This window comes from Triturus cristatus, chromosome 9 (assembly GCF_964204655.1).
Source record: "Triturus cristatus chromosome 9, aTriCri1.1, whole genome shotgun sequence".
NCBI classification, from domain to species: Eukaryota; Metazoa; Chordata; class Amphibia; order Caudata; family Salamandridae; genus Triturus; species Triturus cristatus.
The window spans coordinates 1,019,856,890-1,019,878,069 of record NC_140592.1 but is presented as its reverse complement, the minus strand read 5'-3'; the positions used below and the strand labels follow the sequence as shown (position 1 = coordinate 1,019,878,069).

The window sequence follows — 21,180 nt, the reverse complement described above, 5'->3', positions numbered from 1 at the left end:
CTCGTCAGCCCGTTGGCTCAAGGGAGCCGTAATAAATTGTGCAAAGGTAGGTCGCACACTGCTCGTCTCACCAGCAAGTTGCCCCAAGGAACTGTGGTAAATGTAGTGGCGACGGCGAGTACGCCTATGCCACGATGTATAAAGAACAGTATGTGTTGCGTTAGCCATCCCTGGACACGTGTTTCGAGGTAGTTGCCTCTCGTCAGCAGGGAGCAGGTCAGTGTAAGGGGTGCCGCGTGGACTGCCAAAATGTAATTAAAACAGGTCAAGTACCTCTCATGGCGCGCAGGTGAAGATCCAAGGCTCGTCAGCCCGTTGGCTCAAGGGAGCTGTAATAAATTGTGCAAAGGTAGGTCGCACACTGCTCGTCACACCAGCAAGTTGCCCCAAGGAACTGTGGTAAATGTCGTGGCGACGGCGAGTACGCCTATGCCACGATGTATAAAGACCAGTATGTGTTGCGTTAGCCATCCCTGGACACGTGTTTCGAGGTAGTTGCCTCTCGTCAGCAGGGAGCCGGTCAGTGTAAGGGGTGCCGCGTGGACTGCCAAAATGTAATTAAAACAGGTCAAGTACCTCTCATGGCGCGCAGGTGAAGATCCAAGGCTCGTCAGCCCGTTGGCTCAAGGGAGCCGTAATAAATTGTGCAAAGGTAGGTCGCACACTGCTCGTCACACCAGCAAGTTGCCCCAAGGAACTGTGGTAAATGTAGTGGCGACGGCGAGTACGCCTATGCCACGATGTATAAAGAACAGTATGTGTTGCGTTAGCCATCCCTGGACACGTGTTTCGAGGTAGTTGCCTCTCGTCAGCAGGGAGCAGGTCAGTGTAAGGGGTGCCGCGTGGACTGCCAAAATGTAATTAAAACAGGTCAAGTACCTCTCATGGCGCGCAGGTGAAGATCCAAGGCTCGTCAGCCCGTTGGCTCAAGGGAGCCGTAATAAATTGTGCAAAGATAGGTCGCACACTGCTCGTCACACCAGCAAGTTGCCCCAAGGAACTGTGGTAAATGTAGTGGCGACGGCGAGTACGCCTATGCCACGATGTATAAAGAACAGTATGTGTTGCGTTAGCCATCCCTGGACACGTGTTTCGAGGTAGTTGCCTCTCGTCAGCAGGGAGCAGGTCAGTGTAAGGGGTGCCACGTGGACTGCCAAAATGTAATTAAAACAGGTCAAGTACCTCTCATGGCGCGCAGGTGAAGATCAAAGGCTCGTCAGCCCGTTGGCTCAAGGGAGCCGTAATAAATTGTGCAAAGGTAGGTCGCACACTGCTCGTCACACCAGCAAGTTGCCCCAAGGAACTGTGGTAAATGTAGTGGCGACGGCGAGTACGCCTATGCCACGATGTATAAAGAACAGTATGTGTTGCGTTAGCCATCCCTGGACACGTGTTTCGAGGTAGTTGCCTCTCGTCAGCAGGGAGCAGGTCAGTGTAAGGGGTGCCACGTGGACTGCCAAAATGTAATTAAAACAGGTCAAGTACCTCTCATGGCGCGCAGGTGAAGATCCAAGGCTCGTCAGCCCGTTGGCTCAAGGGAGCAGTAATAAATTGTGCAAAGGTAGGTCGCACACTGCTCGTCACACCAGCAAGTTGCCCCAAGGAACTGTGGCAAATGTAGTGGCGACGGCGAGTACGCCTATGCCACGATGTATAAAGAACAGTATGTGTTGCGTTAGCCATCCCTGGACACGTGTTTCGAGGAGGTTGCCTCTCGTCAGCAGGGAGCAGGTCAGTGTAAGGGGTGCCGCGTGGACTGCCAAAATGTAATTAAAACAGGTCAAGTACCTCTCATGGCGCGCAGGTGAAGATCCAAGGCTCGTCAGCCCGTTGGCTCAAGGGAGCCGTAATAAATTGTGCAAAGGTAGGTCGCACACTGCTCGTCACACCAGCAAGTTGCCCCAAGGAACTGTGGTAAATGTAGTGGCGACGGCGAGTACGCCTATGCCACGATGTATAAAGAACAGTATGTGTTGCGTTAGCCATCCCTGGACACGTGTTTCGAGGTAGTTGCCTCTCGTCAGCAGGGAGCAGGTCAGTGTAAGGGGTGCCGCGTGGACTGCCAAAATGTAATTAAAACAGGTCAAGTACCTCTCATGGCGCGCAGGTGAAGATCCAAGGCTCGTCAGCCCGTTGGCTCAAGGGAGCCGTAATAAATTGTGCAAAGGTAGGTCGCACACTGCTCGTCACACCAGCAAGTTGCCCCAAGGAACTGTGGTAAATGTAGTGGCGACGGCGAGTACGCCTATGCCACGATGTATAAAGAACAGTATGTGTTGCGTTAGCCATCCCTGGACACGTGTTTCGAGGTAGTTGCCTCTCGTCAGCAGGGAGCAGGTCAGTGTAAGGGGTGCCGCGTGGACTGCCAAAATGTAATTAAAACAGGTCAAGTACCTCTCATGGCGCGCAGGTGAAGATCCAAGGCTCGTCAGCCCGTTGGCTCAAGGGAGCCGTAATAAATTGTGCAAAGGTAGGTCGCACACTGCTCGTCACACCAGCAAGTTGCCCCAAAGAACTGTGGTAAATGTAGTGGCGACGGCGAGTACGCCTATGTCACGATGTATAAAGAACAGTATGTGTTGCGTTAGCCATCCCTGGACACGTGTTTCGAGGTAGTTGCCTCTCGTCAGCAGGGAGCAGGTCAGTGTAAGGGGTGCCGCGTGGACTGCCAAAATGTAATTAAAACAGGTCAAGTACCTCTCATGGCGCGCAGGTGAAGATCCAAGGCTCGTCAGCCCGTTGGCTCAAGGGAGCCGTAATAAATTGTGCTAAGGTAGGTCGCACACTGCTCGTCACACCAGCAAGTTGCCCCAAGGAACTGTGGTAAATGTAGTGGCGACGGCGAGTACGCCTATGCCACGATGTATAAAGAACAGTATGTGTTGCGTTAGCCATCCCTGGACACGTGTTTCGAGGTAGTTGCCTCTCGTCAGCAGGGAGCAGGTCAGTGTAAGGGGTGCCGCGTGGACTGCCAAAATGTAATTAAAACAGGTCAAGTACCTCTCATGGCGCGCAGGTGAAGATCCAAGGCTCGTCAGCCCGTTGGCTCAAGGGAGCCGTAATAAATTGTGCAAAGGTAGGTCGCACACTGCTCGTCACACCAGCAAGTTGCCCCAAGGAACTGTGGTAAATGTAGTGGCGACGGCGAGTACGCCTATGCCACGATGTATAAAGAACAGTATGTGTTGCGTTAGCCATCCCTGGACACGTGTTTCGAGGTAGTTGCCTCTCGTCAGCAGGGAGCAGGTCAGTGTAAGGGGTGCCGCGTGGACTGCCAAAATGTAATTAAAACAGGTCAAGTACCTCTCATGGCGCGCAGGTGAAGATCCAAGGCTCGTCAGCCCGTTGGCTCAAGGGAGCCGTAATAAATTGTGCAAAGGTAGGTCGCACACTGCTCGTCACACCAGCAAGTTGCTCCAAGGAACTGTGGTAAATGTAGTGGCGACGGCGAGTACGCCTATGCCACGATGTATAAAGAACAGTATGTGTTGCGTTAGCCATCCCTGGACACGTGTTTCGAGGTAGTTGCCTCTCGTCAGCAGGGAGCAGGTCAGTGTAAGGGGTGCCGCGTGGACTGCCAAAATGTAATTAAAACAGGTCAAGTACCTCTCATGGCGCGCAGGTGAAGATCCAAGGCTCGTCAGCCCGTTGGCTCAAGGGAGCCGTAATAAATTGTGCAAAGATAGGTCGCACACTGCTCGTCACACTAGCAAGTTGCCCCAAGGAACTGTGGTAAATGTAGTGGCGACGGCGAGTACGCCTATGCCACGATGTATAAAGAACAGTATGTGTTGCGTTAGCCATCCCTGGACACGTGTTTCGAGGTAGTTGCCTCTCGTCAGCAGGGAGCAGGTCAGTGTAAGGGGTGCCGCGTGGACTGCCAAAATGTAATTAAAACAGGTCAAGTACCTCTCATGGCGCGCAGGTGAAGATCCAAGGCTCGTCAGCCCGTTGGCTCAAGGGAGCCGTAATAAATTGTGCAAAGGTAGGTCGCACACTGCTCGTCACACCAGCAAGTTGCCCCAAGGAACTGTGGCAAATGTAGTGGCGACGGCGAGTACGCCTATGCCACGATGTATAAAGAACAGTATGTGTTGCGTTAGCCATCCCTGGACACGTGTTTCGAGGAGGTTGCCTCTCGTCAGCAGGGAGCAGGTCAGTGTAAGGGGTGCCGCGTGGACTGCCAAAATGTAATTAAAACAGGTCAAGTACCTCTCATGGCGCGCAGGTGAAGATCCAAGGCTCGTCAGCCCGTTGGCTCAAGGGAGCCGTAATAAATTGTGCTAAGGTAGGTCGCACACTGCTCGTCACACCAGCAAGTTGCCCCAAGGAACTGTGGTAAATGTAGTGGCGACGGCGAGTACGCCTATGCCACGATGTATAAAGAACAGTATGTGTTGCGTTAGCCATCCCTGGACACGTGTTTCGAGGTAGTTGCCTCTCGTCAGCAGGGAGCAGGTCAGTGTAAGGGGTGCCGCGTGGACTGCCAAAATGTAATTAAAACAGGTCAAGTACCTCTCATGGCGCGCAGGTGAAGATCCAAGGCTCGTCAGCCCGTTGGCTCAAGGGAGCCGTAATAAATTGTGCAAAGGTAGGTCGCACACTGCTCGTCACACCAGCAAGTTGCCCCAAGGAACTGTGGTAAACGTAGTGGCGACGGCGAGTACGCCTATGCCACGATGTATAAAGAACAGTATGTGTTGCGTTAGCCATCCCTGGACACGTGTTTCGAGGTAGTTGCCTCTCGTCAGCAGGGAGCAGGTCAGTGTAAGGGGTGCCGCGTGGACTGCCAAAATGTAATTAAAACAGGTCAAGTACCTCTCATGGCGCGCAGGTGAAGATCCAAGGCTCGTCAGCCCGTTGGCTCAAGGGAGCCGTAATAAATTGTGCAAAGGTAGGTCGCACACTGCTCGTCACACCAGCAAGTTGCCCCAAGGAACTGTGGTAAATGTAGTGGCGACGGCGAGTACGCCTATGCCACGATGTATAAAGAACAGTATGTGTTGCGTAAGGCATCCCTGGACACGTGTTTCGAGGTAGTTGCCTCTCGTCAGCAGGGAGCAGGTCAGTGTAAGGGGTGCCGCGTGGACTGCCAAAATGTAATTAAAACAGGTCAAGTACCTCTCATGGCGCGCAGGTGAAGATCCAAGGCTCGTCAGCCCGTTGGCTCAAGGGAGCCGTAATAAATTGTGCAAAGATAGGTCGCACACTGCTCGTCACACCAGCAAGTTGCCCCAAGGAACTGTGGTAAATGTAGTGGCGACGGCGAGTACGCCTATGCCACGATGTATAAAGAACAGTATGTGTTGCGTTAGCCATCCCTGGACACGTGTTTCGAGGTAGTTGCCTCTCGTCAGCAGGGAGCAGGTCAGTGTAAGGGGTGCCGCGTGGAATGCCAAAATGTAATTAAAACAGGTCAAGTACCTCTCATGGCGCGCAGGTGAAGATCCAAGGCTCGTCAGCCCGTTGGCTCAAGGGAGCCGTAATAAATTGTGCAAAGGTAGGTCGCACACTGCTCGTCACACCAGCAAGTTGCCCCAAGGAACTGTGGTAAATGTAGTGGCGACGGCGAGTACGCCTATGCCACGATGTATAAAGAACAGTATGTGTTGCGTTAGCCATCCCTGGACACGTGTTTCGAGGTAGTTGCCTCTCGTCAGCAGGGAGCAGGTCAGTGTAAGGGGTGCCACGTGGACTGCCAAAATGTAATTAAAACAGGTCAAGTACCTCTCATGGCGCGCAGGTGAAGATCCAAGGCTCGTCAGCCCGTTGGCTCAAGGGAGCCGTAATAAACTGTGCAAAGGTAGGTCGCACACTGCTCGTCACACCAGCAAGTTGCCCCAAGGAACTGTGGCAAATGTAGTGGCGACGGCGAGTACGCCTATGCCACGATGTATAAAGAACAGTATGTGTTGCGTTAGCCATCCCTGGACACGTGTTTCGAGGAGGTTGCCTCTCGTCAGCAGGGAGCAGGTCAGTGTAAGGGGTGCCGCGTGGACTGCCAAAATGTAATTAAAACAGGTCAAGTACCTCTCATGGCGCGCAGGTGAAGATCCAAGGCTCGTCAGCCCGTTGGCTCAAGGGAGCCGTAATAAATTGTGCAAAGGTAGGTCGCACACTGCTCGTCACACCAGCAAGTTGCCCCAAGGAACTGTGGTAAATGTAGTGGCGACGGCGAGTACGCCTATGCCACGATGTATAAAGAACAGTATGTGTTGCGTTAGCCATCCCTGGACACGTGTTTCGAGGTAGTTGCCTCTCGTCAGCAGGGAGCAGGTCAGTGTAAGGGGTGCCGCGTGGACTGCCAAAATGTAATTAAAACAGGTCAAGTACCTCTCATGGCGCGCAGGTGAAGATCCAAGGCTCGTCAGCCCGTTGGCTCAAGGGAGCCGTAATAAATTGTGCAAAGGTAGGTCGCACACTGCTCGTCACACCAGCAAGTTGCCCCAAGGAACTGTGGTAAATGTAGTGGCGACGGTGAGTACGCCTATGCCACGATGTATAAAGAACAGTATGTGTTGCGTTAGCCATCCCTGGACACGTGTTTTTGCAAAGTCCTAACTACTCCAAATAATTAATTGTTCAAAGAGATGTATCTGAATTGGGGGTTGGGGGCTGTGTTATCACAATTGAATGATGAAGGTCAGGATCAGCCAGTAGCTTTTATTAGCAGAAGGCTGACACCCAAAGAGAAACATTGGTCAGCTATTGAGAGGGAGGCCTTTGCTGTGGTTTGGGCTCTGAAGAGGTTGAGGCCATACTTGTTTGGCACTCACTTCATTGTTCAGCCAGACCATAAGCCCCTCTTGTGGCTAAAACAGATGAAGGGTGAAAACCCTAAACTTTTGAGGTGGTCCATTTCCCTAGAGAGGATGGACTATACAGTGGAACATAGACCTGGGAGTAACCATACCAATGCAGATGGACTCTCCAGATATTTCCACTTAGAACATGAAGACTCAACTGGTCAAAATTAGTTTAATGTCCTTAGTTTGGGGGGGAGGGGGTTGTGTAGGTGAGTAGGATCTGCTTCTTATATATAGTTACCCCCACTTACTGCTGATGTTTCACTGTTTTTCGACTTTAGTCTGGCTGGAGCCCTGCTAACCAGGACCCCAGCCTAGCTGCTTCCTCTCTAAATTGATTACCAGTACTTTAGGTACACTCCAGATTGGATTCTGGGGTACCCTTATAAGTCCCTAGTATATGGTATACTATGTATCCAGAGCATGGGTACCCCAGAGGCCTACCAGGGGCTGCAGCATGTATTGTGTCACCCCTGGGAAGCCTTCGAAAATGACGCCACAGGTCTGCTACTGCAGCCTGGGTAAGGTGGTGTATGCACCCCTTACTGAGATATAGGTTACGTATATATATCTCTCTATAGCACTGCACATGTAAACCTATCAGTCACCCCTATGGCAGGCCTTAACAATCCTAAAGGCAGGGTGCTGGGTTTCATGTGCGAGGGTGCCCATGCATGAGCATAGCCCCTCTGCAGCTTTTGGAACCTTTATTCCGGGGTTGTTTGTGATGCAGCCAAACCATATATTCTTAAGTGCATTATAACCTCGCTGCAAATGCTAACTTTGGAGTGGCTGCATGGAAACATGTTTTGTTTGGTGTCAAACACCTTGGAATCATACCCCCACACCAGTAACCAGTGTGGGAGTATGATCCCACCCTTCTAGAGGGAGAGACATGACAGCACCGGTATACCCGGTACCAGCTAAAAGAGCCCTGGCATCACAAAATGGATGCTGCCAGCCACAGACACGAGTCTGCCCTCCTGCTGCTGGGTGAAACTCCAGCAGGGGAGGCCTGGACAATAGGTTTCCTGTCACAGGAAGGTGTCACCACCTACCAGACAGGCTTTAGTGTATTGGGGCTGGGTGGGTGCACTCCAACAGTGCTTTGAAGTCTGCCCTGGGGGCACATTTGGTGTCCCTGTGCATAGTCCAGCTCAAACTGGTTGAAGGGGCTACCAGCTCTTGCTCTGGCGCGAAACTGGACAAAGGAAATGGGTGTGGCCACCCCTCTTTCCTGACCCTCCCATAGGTGGGTCCCTAGAGTTTGTCCCACCCCTTCCTTGGGTATAAGATAGGAACCCCTAGCTACGGGACTTTAGATTACACCTGGACGAAACTCTGATACATAATCCTGGAACTTCGACGATCTACAAGGCGCTAGATGACTGAAGAATCTCCCTTGGAGTAAAGGAGTTACTCCTCTGCAAGGCAACCACCTAAGACGCATCTGATCGGTTTGTATCACCGAAGGTTCCGCCGGACTCCGAAGCATTTGCAACACAGGAGGTGGGTTCACAGACTTCCCAGAGGCCGACCTGAGCTCCCAGCAAAGCTGAGACCCGTAGCCTTCGTGGGGACAGTGGAACCGGAACCCCTGGACACCATGCACATTGGCAAGTGCATATGCTTCTCGTCGATCCTTGAGGCTGTGCTTTGGGCTACTTGTAGTCCACATCCCGAGCAGTGTCTCCACTGAAGATTACTGGCCTACACTCACCGAGTGACCTGTGGGCTGGTATTGTGTGATTCCTCTTGTGGTCCCTCCGCCATCCCTGGTCTGTCGACTGGTGGGTCCCTGCTAAGGCAACTCTAACTTTAATTGAGCTTACCTGGTTGCTCCAGACGTGCCCTCACTCTCCATCGCTTGGGGGAGTCCCCAGGACCATGCTGGTCGGCACCAAAGCATCTTTTCTCTTCCTGTGTGGGTTGCTGTTGCCAAGGCTTGTTGGGTTCAGTCCAAGCACCGGCACTGCAGCAATCGACATCCTTCGTGGGACAGCTCGAATGCAGCTCCTGGTCGTCGTCGACGCCTCCTGGTCCTCGTGGCTGCAGTGACTTAACACAGGCCCCCGCAGCCCCTGCGGTGCTGGGGACCCCAAGCTCCAGGGGCACCCTTAGCACAGCACTCTGGCTGCAGAGCTCCTTATTGAGCCCGGAGGGGCCCCTCCACGTGCCTGGCAGGGAGGCCCCCTCAAGGTTCGTTACGCCAGTGCGTGGCTGCAGAGTCAAGCTTCACCTCTTTGCACCTGAAACACACGGCATCGGTGGGCATTCGTCTATCGTGCCCCTGGTCACTGGCAAGTGACCCAGACTCTGTCCCATCTGCTTTCAGGTTCTTCTGATCTTCGATCCAGACTTGGATCACACCGAACACTTTTCTTCTTCCTGGCAGCAGCACTTTGCAGCAGATCGCCATTGAAATCAACGACGATTCCCGACACCATTTGACACCTATGCACCTGGCTTCCCTGGGTGAGGTAACTCGAGTACTCCGGTGCTCCCGTGGGTGCTAGCCCTAGAACCCCCTAAGTCTAAAGGGGTTTGCTCAAAGTCCTCTCCTAAGTGTCCTGAACTTCTAAAATTCCACCCGCGACTTTCCCATAGAATAGTACAGGGCTCGCGCCTGTGTTCTCACACTGCACGCCTCCCCCGTGGGTCTCCTGTGTCACTACCTTGGGTGGTTCCTTGGGGTCCCCACGATTCTACGTGCTCTAGGCACTGTGTCTAGTCAAATCATGGTTCTTATACCACTTTCTTAGTATATGGTCTGGTCCCCCATTGTGCTATTTACTGTTGTTTTAGAACTGTATTATTGTGTATCTTGGACTCTAATCTCATAAAGAGATTAGTAGTGAGTGTTTAGAAATAAATACATATATTTTATATATACCTTGTGTGGTTCTCCTTTCATTAGTGATTCAAGAGGTTATAATCTGGTAAACCAAGCTGCTTTACACTCCTTCAAGACTTAGCCTGAAGGCTGCTCTCAATAGATACCACTAGGATATCTTTCAATAAAGGTTGTCTTTAAACCTATTCATCAATAAGGGTTGTTTGGACTGGTACAAGGTGCCCACTATAACTAGTGGACAGCATATACCAGACCAAATTCTCACATTTGACACTCCATTTTCCACGAATGCCTCGGTTAGTATCTGTTCCTCCAGGGGTGAGGACTCTAGTATCTGTTTGCCTTCCAGTAAATGGCAGCGCAGGGCATGACCCATTTGTAAATGTCGGAAGCGCTCATACTCCGCTTGATTGTATTCCCCACTGGGGTCTTCAAATCTTATATAGGCTTGATTCCTTCGGACATCTCCCAGATGCTCAATGCCTAAGAGCTGCCATTTTGCGAAACCCTTCAGACGTCTCACCTCTGACTGCAGATCACTGCACCAAAGTGGTATCAGCCCGGTAAGTTTCCCCCTCCAGCCCAGAAACCTTGTGGCTTCTTTCCATACCTCAAGTACTGTCTGTGTATGTTGCGTCCTGCACCTTTGTTGCTTTTGTTCTATTGAGGAGTTGGTCATATCCACCCCTGCCCAGGGACGATCGGTCTACTCTATATGCTGGAACCTGGTGATTAACAAACACCCACTCATTAATGACCAGGAGTTGAGAGGCCCGGTAATACTTCAGTATGTCAGGAATTGACAGTCCCCTGTCATATGTCCCCTGCTGCAGCTAAGCCAGTGATATTCTAGGGACTCTCCCCTTCCACAGCAGTCTACTAATCTCTTGGTCTATGCTTTAAAACACAGCCGGCAGGATCCTATAGGGTGTAATTGCATAATATAAAGTAGTCTTGGTGGGCTCATTATTTTGTATTGGGCTGCTGTGCTCATTAGCATTAGCGGCATGTTTCCCAAATGTGTCACATCCCCTTTGAGTCTTTGTAATTGTGGCTCAATGTTTTTCCGAAGAAACTTGTGGGTGTGTTGTACGTTCCTAAGTACTGAAACTTCTTGGGCCACACTGGAGCCTGTCAGTGCCGGGGTAAGCGGGGAGCCGCTCCAGATAGCAGGTATATCACCGACTTAGACCAGTTAGTTGTGTAGTCTGAGTGGTCCCCAAAGATATGAAACACCTGCATGATCCTGTCGATTGAGTATTGGGGACGTGTGACATACAGGAGTGCATCATCTGCATAAAGGATGATCCTCTCCTCCCATCCCCCTGGCGCCCAGCCCCCCCAGATCAAGGGATCCTAACGGATTCATGCTGCTAGTGGCTCTAGTGCAAGTGCAAACATCATGGGGGATAATGGGCACCCTTGACAAGTACCCCTTCGGAGCGCGAAGCTATGTGATATTGCTCCATTAACTCGGACCATGGCCATGGGGGCTTGGTAGAGTAGCCCGACCCAAGCGCAGAACTTTGGGCCAAACCCCAGCCTCTGTAGCACCGCAAACATGTAATGACATTTGACAGCACCACGTTTAGAGCCATTGAGACAGCTTGTTCCTCCTGGTATAATTCTGTTAGGTGAAGCACTCCGTAGAGTCATCGGAGGTTTAGAAGGGTACTCCTGTTTGGCATAAAGCCCGACTGATCAGAATGAACGGTCGAGGGCAGGATATCCTGCAGTCTAATTACCAAGGCTTTATTTTCGCCTCTACATTCAGTATGGAGATTCGTCTGGGGGTTTACCCTTCTGCGTATTACAACTATAGTTGCTGTTCTTTGATCTGCGGGTAGGCAGCCTGTTGCCTTCGCCGTGAATCTCAATCCGTCAAGCCGCACTAAACGCTGCTGTCTCGATAGACCTTCATACCTTAGCAGCTATATATTAACATGTTCAACTTTGTTTAAAATTTATGTCGATTTCATTATTGTTTTAGATGTGCATCTAATTTTTTTAACCTTAAAGCTAAGGTGAACCATGCAGCAGCTCAACCTGTGAGGGGGGAAAACTACTCTTTCTATCCTCCCTTTACATTTATATAAGAGGAAGAATCAATATCCTATTTCACTCTTTTATTCAAAATTAATTTAATATAGGATGGAAAATAGCACAAAAAACACTCAATAGAAAGGAAGAAGACATGTGGCCGTGTTGCGTATGGCTCATGTCACTCTTAAGCTGCATCACAGCACTCTGGTGAACTGTGAACAGAAATTAGAAGACATGCAAGAGACTGTGGGAATAGGAGAGTGTTCAGGAATAAAAAAATATGGTTTCATGGTTGATTTACTTGGGGGAAACAAAATACAAGTCACTAAATGAATGTCCAAGAAGTTAACAAATCAATGGAGTAAAGCACATCTTTATAAAGTTAACTACATTTAAATGATCTGTTGGGTCTGTATTTAGAAGCTGGCCTTCTAAAAAATTGAGTCAACCTCATCAGACTCTTGAAGGCAAAGTTTGTGAACCCGCAGTAGCAGCAGCTATTCTTCTTACCATTAAATCCGACCACTTGCAAGATGCTAACTTTTCCATACCTTTTACGTATCTGTGTAATATAGTTGCTAAATGTTTTCAGCAACTTTTACATATCCAAGAAATCTGATGGTTGAAAAGTGTATCCCTCTTACTGGTAATTGTTGAATGAACGAGGTAGTGAATCCTCTACACGATTGAGATCTTTGAAAGTAATGGATTTGTTGCTAGAAAAGTTTATCTATTCTCCTTCGCTTTCTCTGTCAGGGTGCATGGATATTTGTGCAGAACAGTTTTTACTTGTGTCTCCTGTCCGACTGTGAGTTTTTTTTAAGATGGTCTTTCCTCTTAGGATTTCATCTGAACAGAGATGCCCAAGTGGTACTGTTTTATGATAAATTCAGTGTTGCTGATGAAGTGTCTGGGAATGGCTTTTTTTGGTGGCGATTGAATCTGTAACCTACTCAGAACAACTTATTCTGGTGCCTCAAAGTAAACCAAGTGAAATGGATTCAACATGAACAATGTATCGATTAATTATGAAGTCTGGTATTGAAAAAAACCTGACTGGTGAAAGGGAAGTGGGGAAATCTAGAGTATAAAGTGAAATCCCTTGAATGAAAATAAATACATTGCTGTCCTCCTTAAAACTGGAAATAAAAGATTCAAAATGTTGAGTTGGGTTCCCTCTCTGGAAAAACTCTGTTATTTAAAAAGGGACAGAAAACTGTTATTTAGTTGAGTAATTCAGAAGCTGACACTGCTTTGCTGAAATACAAAAGGTGACTACAGTATGTAACATTGAAAGGGGATGAATTAAAAGGGACAGCGAGACAAATTGTTTTACTTCTTCAAAGCCAATGTACATGCATGTTTGACTTTATTTGTAGTTATTCTAAAGTACTAATAAAACAACGTCTTATTTATGTTAATCAGTTTTAGTCGAGGCAGAATCCTTTATCACTGAAAAATAGAAATAAAGTATGTTTTTTGATTTATTTGCATTTAGGTCAGTGTGACAATGCATTTACTATTGTGCTATTTAAAAAAGTTGATTAACAAAAGTAAAAATAAGTATAAAATTATCAATGAGAATAAAGTGAATACTAATTTAGCTTCATTTGCACTTAGTTGCATTTTTGACAGGGCTGGAATTGAGTAAAAATGTGAAAAGACAATAAAAAGTTACACAATTACACTGATCAGTATTGTTAATAAGTTAGATGATGAACAACAAAAAAAAAAAAAACACGAGTAAGAAAAAAATGGCTACATATTCAGGTGCTGTATATTTAGCTATGTGCAATAAAGCGAATGGCACATTGTTATTGAGACTAAAGAATATGAATACACAATGAAGTTGAACACATGGAGTTTGGTGGACATATTTATATTCAAATACAATGAAGCAGCAAACGGTCATGAATTTTGTTTCATATGAGTTGGTTTGAAATAAGTAATTTTATGGCCAGTCCCTGTTAATGATGAACATGCTGAGGAAATTGGTGCCTTCATCCTGGGACAGAAATTTCCAAGTGAAACTGCATTTCCAACACTTTTCTATGTATAGACAATTTGTTTTACTACTTCTGTATTCACGGGGCCTTCATTTAGGATGCACAAGGCAAGACTGTGCTCCATGGTCTTTCTCGCCAGGGTGAAATAATTTCTGACTAAGCCTTGTATCTTGAGTCCACCATTTCATTGTAGGAGTTTCTGGGCAGTGCTTTTTCGTGTGTTATTGGTTATATTTCATGGACTCATGATTATCACTGTAGGAGTTTCTGTATGAGGTAGGTGATGGATGTGCAGGGTTATCCGGGTATATTTTTGTATGCAGTATCCCAGGGACACATCTGATTCTCAGGGTTATAGTGTGTATCTGTTCATGGTTGAGCATTCACTTGTTGTCCATGCACATATCAGGCATGGGTTGCAACACAAAGTCTTTAATATGTTCTTGTCTGTAAATTTGATGTCTCCTTTGTGCATTAGGTCTATCCTCGCAGTCTGACGCTTCATACAGCTTTGGAGAAAGGACTGGACCTGCAGTACTCAGGCCATTTTTTGCTGACTTTATGATCCATCCATCTAACAATGCCTGCAGGCATGACCCGGGAACTGGAGGAATCTGCTCTTGCTTCAAGCGAGGAAGAAGACGAAAAGAAAACCGAGTAAGTGAATGAGATGAAACAATTGGGCTGCCTTTATTAGAATGAAAACCGTATTTCAACTGTAGCTTAGTTTTATTTTTTAAATAGAGCACCGTGTTGTCGATGAGGGGTTCTGCCTCAAATTCTCATTCTTCTAGCTGCTTGCAACCTCTCCCAATGTTGCAGCCTTTTGTCCTAAGAATACACCAATCAGTAGGTGACGTCTTATCAGGGAAAAGTGTCCAAGCTTATCACACAGTGATGGTAATAATGTGCTTATCCACCAATACACATAATACACTGCCAGAAGCACAATCACTTTAGTATGTTACAGAATGACTCTGTGTATAGTTGTAGATGGTAGGCTCTGACGTAGCTGCTGTGTGGTATGTTTCTTGCCATTAATTCCTTCTGAAGCTGTGGACTGCCCATACATTTAATCCATACATAAAAATGCGGTATCTCTACGCAAATGAAACGAAATTAGACAACAGATTTAAAGTACGTCACCTTGGACTTCTAGGTATTGTCTGTTCGGAAGTCCCTATTCATTAGATCATGGGTAGTCACAAACTTTCCCTTGAGGGCCAAAATTACAGTCTGGTTTGTGGCCGACTGCCACAGCGATACACGGGTGGGGTCGGGGTCGGTGGGGGCAGAATTAGTGTGGGCAGGGCTAGAGTAAAAAAAGAATCACCACCTGTTCAAAAACATTACTAGACAATGCTGTATTTCAAATGCAGATGTAACTACAAAGTTACAAAGAGGACATTTTGATAATACATTTTTATTATCAGACAATAGCAAGTAAGCTGTTAAACCCCATCCTCACTGGATATTTCAGGGTGTCCAACATGGTGTAAATAAAAACAAGTGTATTTCAATGAAAATGGCACTGTTTTATACTACTCAGTGTTGATAGTATAGGAAATCTCTTCCCAACAAACCTCTGTCCAAAGATACACAATACACGCTTTGGAAACAGTTGTAACAATATTAGTACTTCACAGGGGATCCCTGGGACATTACACCGTCCCATCTGCCAAGAAATCTAAAGGGAACAGCTTTTTGTCCCCTCTGGGGACCATAGTTATGGCATCTATCTAAAATTCAGCAAGCAACCCATTGAAGAGGCCCGAATGGCTAGGTTCAAAGACATAATGCATTCCTGTATGATTTATTTTTTGTGTGACTATTGATAAGTGTTCTTTTTGAAGTGCGGGCATTTTTTTTTTAGAACAAATAAATCTTACTTTCAAGGCATCAACATTTGTCATCTCTTTGGCTGGAGAATGCCACCTGTACCCCACAGCTTCCTCCAACCCTCAGCAGTGCTTTAAATGGGGAAAAAAATAGTGCAGGTACTCATTTACATGTGGTGAGTGGGCGGGGCTAAATGCAAGACATGCGAAGTTTATTGACTTATATAATAGTTGCAGCACACACTAGAAATGTGTTTCTATAAACAAATCAGGTTAATTCCTTATAAAAAATAAAAGTCAAACAGTATTTTAACCTTTCGTTATTTTGTTACATTTATTTCACATAAACACGCACACACAAGCAGGCAAACAGACACACATAGGTAGACACACACACACAAAAGAATCAGGTGGGACTAACACCCTTTTAACCTCCGATGGCTTTTCTCATTGTGCTGTCACTGGGCTGCCCCCATTCCTTGCAACAAACACTGCATGACGGCGAACACTGAGATATCATGCAAATGAGCCCACGCTGATAGTTCAGCGGGGGCACAGCTCAGGGCTATAAAAGTGATTTGGCTGAACAAATAGACAGGCTACCAACACTAAAGGCCAATGCACCTACCCTCCATGAGTACCGGTACTCTCCACGGCCGTAGAGAAGTGTCGGTACTCAGGGTGGTAAAAATAAGAAGTGCCGTACTCCGTACCGGTGAGTACCGGCCCATTTAAAGCACTGCCCTCAGGGCAATGCATGTAAACACTGTGCAGACATTCCGCGCAGTAGCAGGTGCATCACATCTAGGAGCCCTCTATAGTGCTGGGAGGAATGCCAAGAAAACCGAGCTAAAGGGTCATTCAAAAAAGGGGGAACATTTTTAGCTTTTTCTCCGAGGCTACGAAGTCTCAGCTCTTTGATATTCGGTTTCTAGTTAGCTGGGCAAGGGTTATATAGCCAAAGCATGGCATATCACTTTCTATTTCGCATTGATTGGGAAAAGCAAGGAGAAATCACTAAGAAAATGGGGGGAAAGGAGAAAGCAGTGAAAAAGAAGGTAAATGCAAGGAGAAAGCACTCCGAAAACAGAGGAGGTGGGGAGATGGAGAAAGCAGTGAAAAGGGAGGAAAAAGAAGCAGAAAGCACTCTGAAAACAGGGGAAAGGATGGAAAAAGCAGTGAAAAAGGAGGGAAAAACAAGCAGAAAGCACTCAGAAAACGTGTCAGTGAGGAAGGAGAAGGCAGTGAAAAAGGTAGGAAAAACAGGTAGTAAGCACTCAGAAAACGGCAGGAAAGGAAGGACACATCTATGGAAAAAGAGGAACAAGCAAGCAGAGAGCACTCAGCGATCCTACTTTGAATGGAGCATCAAGCTGCTCTGTAGGGGAAAACAGCCTTCACAAGGTTTTTACCACGTTGTGACTTTACCACGCATTTTTAAGCACTCATGTTTTTACAACATGTATGTTTTTACAGCAGATACCTTTGCCACGCATTAAAGGTAAGTGGGAGGTGTGGGGGTCTCCCCCCACAATACATTGTTTTATATATATATATATATATATATATATATATATATATATATATATATATATATATATATATATATATATATATATATTCACTTAAAAAACCATAGGTTTCACACATGTTATAGTTAGCTGGACATTTCCCTCGTAAAAAACCAATGAAATTCCCCCGTTATAGTTAGTGCAGGCAACTATAACTCACGCGACCGCAATCCTCTGCTGATGACGTCTGATATTACATCACTGTATTTAGACACCTATTTACCCATGTCTTCTTCCATTAATCTTTAGCTATACATATATTACAAATATTTATTTTTCAGAAAGACACATATGTAATCAGTGATGTAATATCTGACGTCATCAGCAGAGGATTGTTTTTTAAGTGAATTTGCAAGGTTTTTTAAATGCTAATTCCTAACTATAACGTGTGTGAAACCTATGGTTTTTTAAGTGAATTTGTACGGTTTTTTAAATGCTAAGTTATGTATTTATTAATATATTTTTTTTTCAGGTTCTTCACCGTGCGCGCACCGTGCTCAAGCTGTGGGCGCTCGGTGCGCTTTGCGCACCGAGCGCCCATGATGCGTTGTGCGTGCCGTGCGCGCACCCCGCGCTTTTTCGAAAAAAAAAAATGATTTTCATCCTTGGGGGTCCTTCAGTGACCCCCTGACAAAGGCTAGGGGGTCAGGAACTGTCCACCCTGCCCCCTTTTCACGTTCTCCACCTTTGTTTTTCACTGCCTCAGACTGCGAGAGACAAAATGGCGGCCGACACTTCCTGATTTCGACCGATTCAAATGTTTACTGACCTCTAACAACCAATCAGAATTGCGCTCGCGCACGTCACCGTGCGCGCACCGTGCGCGCACGGTGCGCGGCTATAGATATGTATGTACTTTTAACTGCAATTTTCTCAGGAACTACTGAACAGATTAACTCCAGATATGCAAAAGGCACATCCCTGACCTGAGGACTACCTCTTTGCCAAATTTAAAGTAATTCTGTTCAGCCGTTTGGGCTGTACCTTGGAATAAAGGTCCCTATGGAAAATTGCATGGGAAAAACGCGTTTTGGGACTCCCCTTTTTTCTCAGCCCCTGCTTGACGAATCCTCCCGAGACTTTCAGGGTAGGAGCGGAGCGCCCCACCTATTTTGAAAATTTCGCGAGGATTCATCATTCGGCGCCAAAGTTATTCCAAATAGAATGTTGCGGATTTCCTATGGAAACACGGTCCTAACTATAACTATCTACTGGCGACCGCCAGTAGATAATAAACAATGCGTGGTAATGTCATACGTTGTAAAAACATACATGTTGTAAAAAAATTTGGGGTGAAAAAATGCGTGGTTAAGGCATGTAAAGTATTTCCCTGCATTGTTCTGTCATACAACCCTCTGCATGTGGTGAGGAGGGAAGCAGGCTGGCCCGATCCAGGGACGCCCCATGCTGCAGTCCTCAATGGCGTCAAAGAGTGCAGGCGAGAGCAGGCTGCAGACAGCGTCAGAAAAGCAGGCTCTCGGGCAGAGATGTCGGCAACAAAGGCAGCAGGAAGCTTTCCGAAAGGCCCCTCGAAAAGTCAGCTGTGAAAGCGCAACAGCTGACTTTTGAAGGGCCTTTGCTTCCCGCCATGCGTGACATCACAGAGGCTCTCAGTAAACACTGAAGAGAGCTGCTGGAGCTTGAGCATACATAGTGAAGCTGCTATCGCGCATGCTCCAGCGGCGCTCCTTAGTATTTACTGGCCCTCCTTTGTGAAACACCGGTACATTGACTGCAAGGTCCGCGGGCCACCAAAGAAGGTCTGCCGGGCCGCTGGCAGGCCGTGGGCCATACTACGAGCTTTATGGCACTAGATTGTCCTTTTTACACACATATAGTCCTGAGGATGGTCTCATGAATGTTTATTGCTTAGATACCGAAACGTCAACAACTACAACTTCTCTTCCAGGGGATCCTCATCAAAGTCATAAGCACTAGAATATTCCCGCCTTTGCGCGGGACCCCGGAAACACAATCATATATGTGATAAACACACATATACATATATATATATATATTAAATAACATAAAAGTAAATGCAGCCTTTCATAACCAGAGCTGAATAATGCTGTAAGAACTCTCCTGTATACCACAAATAAATTATGCAATATAGACAATATATCACAAAAAATAGGAAAGAAAACAGCAGTAAAGCATGCTTGAAACTGGTTTAATGCTTAGCATTTAGCCCAAGACCTCAGATAGGACTGAAAACATTAACAGCTCACAGGCTGCATTGTAGAAAGACACAGCCTAGAAAGGCTAGAAAGCTAACTCTTAGCAACACAGAAGAAACTGGCACCGTGCCTTTAAGGCAGCCATGACCCCCAGCCTCCCATCATGCCTCAGGGGTGACAGTTGGGTCAGTTGTTCTTTCCGGCTCCTTCAGTCAGGACCCTGGTTACACAGCTCCACTCTTTTATGGTTTTATTCAGAAATTTTCCACCTTTTTCAGAACATTTTTAACTTACTTCGACGTATTTCATCAAGTCAAGTAAGGTGTTGTCTTTTTCTGATTATTTTTGGCATTTTTCACCACACAAAATGCCATCCCTTTTTGATCCCTGCCCTTCTTGTGGTAAAAAGAAGGCCAGGTCAGACTCTCATTCGGTCTGTATTCTTTGCCTTCCTAAGGATCATGTCCCAAAGGCTTGTCCTCATTGCCAGACCCTCTCTAAAAGAACTTTAAAAGATAGAGAGAGGATTCGTCTCTATGGATTGGCGGAGAGGGCTTCCAGAGGCAGGTCTCCGGTAAGAATAGGCTCCAAGAGGCCCAGATCCTCTTCTAGACCCTCAGCGTCGGGCTCGGCGCTGAGAAAACAGCTACCGGAGGGGCATGCAGCGAAGAAAAGACCGTCGACGGCAGGCTCGCCTTCGAGAGAGCGCAGACATGAAGGTATGTCATCGACGTCGAGAGTCCGTCAACCTCCGCCGTCGTCAACCCGGTGACGATCGGCGTCGAGGAGTTCCAGTTCACCGCCGGCTTCAAGGCGTCGATTGGCTTCCAAGAGCCAAAGCCCTCCGCCGACGTCAACCAGGCGGCGATCGGCGTCGAGAGCCAGCAGACCTCCGTCGACGTCAATCGGACGTTCGGTGTCGAGAGCTGGTATCCCTCCGTCGCTGTCACATAAACGACGTTCGACGTCAAGGAGAGAGAGTTCTCCGCCGTCGCAGACCAGGCGGCGATTGGCGTCGAGATCGAGACCTCCGACGTCATCCCGACGATGTTCGACGTCGAAGTCAAGAAGCCCTCCGCCGACGTCATTCGGCGTCGAGAGCTAGCAGCCCTCCGCCGTCGTCAGCCCATCGACGATCGGCGTCGAGGAGAGTCAGCCCTTCGTCGCCGTCGAGGCCACATCGCTCGACGTCAAGACGAGGAAGTATTCACCCACCGTCAAGGCGCCATTCACCGTTGAAGCATTAGACGCCGAGGAAGTCGACGCCGAGACCACTCCCTGAACCTGGTCGAATGACTACAAGATCTCGTTCGACGTCGAGAGGGCCTCCGTCGCAGCGGGATATACGCTCGACGTCGAGATCACCTTTACATAGATCTAAGGAAGGTTCGGTAGTCTTGGTGACGGAATCAGCGTCAAGGCATTCCTCTTCTCACTCCTCCAGACGCCCTCACTCTCCATCTGCGTCTCCGGAACATCAGAGGAGGTCACGACAGAGATCCCTGTCGCATTACAACTCTCCGTCGATACATCTGTCTCCCAGATGGCTTTTACCAGTGCATCACTGGAGTAAGACTCCGGCGGGAGCAGCAAGAAGGCAGGCGGAGTACACAAGCCCGGTTCACAGGTCCCCTCTGCAAAGATTAGTCCAGGAGGTGGATAGATCGCCTTCGCTGGTACGTCACCACCGTGCAGGTAGATCTCGGGAGCGTAGGCCTCCTGCGTCACATCACCACAGAAGGAGGTCTCCCTCACGGTCATCTTCCTCCACCCATTCATCTAAGAGAGACTACTTGCCTACTCTATCGGACAGCCCTCAGTCGCGAGTATCCCTGATAGATGATATTAACACCTATCAGGATGTGCTGCAGAGAGGGGCTCAGAA

At 47.8% G+C, this 21,180-nt stretch overlaps 1 protein-coding gene across 8 annotated transcripts in view; it reads left to right on the top strand.

Moving 5' to 3' along the window:
- Window positions 1–21,180, top strand: part of TTLL5 (tubulin tyrosine ligase like 5) — a 1,306,640-nt gene that overhangs the window by 159,882 nt on the left and 1,125,578 nt on the right. For all 8 annotated transcript variants that reach the window (XM_085626706.1, XM_085626705.1, XM_085626700.1 and 5 more), the window contains one exon: window positions 14,188–14,366. In XM_085626706.1, coding sequence (XP_085482832.1) covers window positions 14,290–14,366 — 77 coding nt within the window. In that variant the 5' untranslated portion in view covers window positions 14,188–14,289. The remainder of the gene's footprint in view (window positions 1–14,187; window positions 14,367–21,180) is intronic.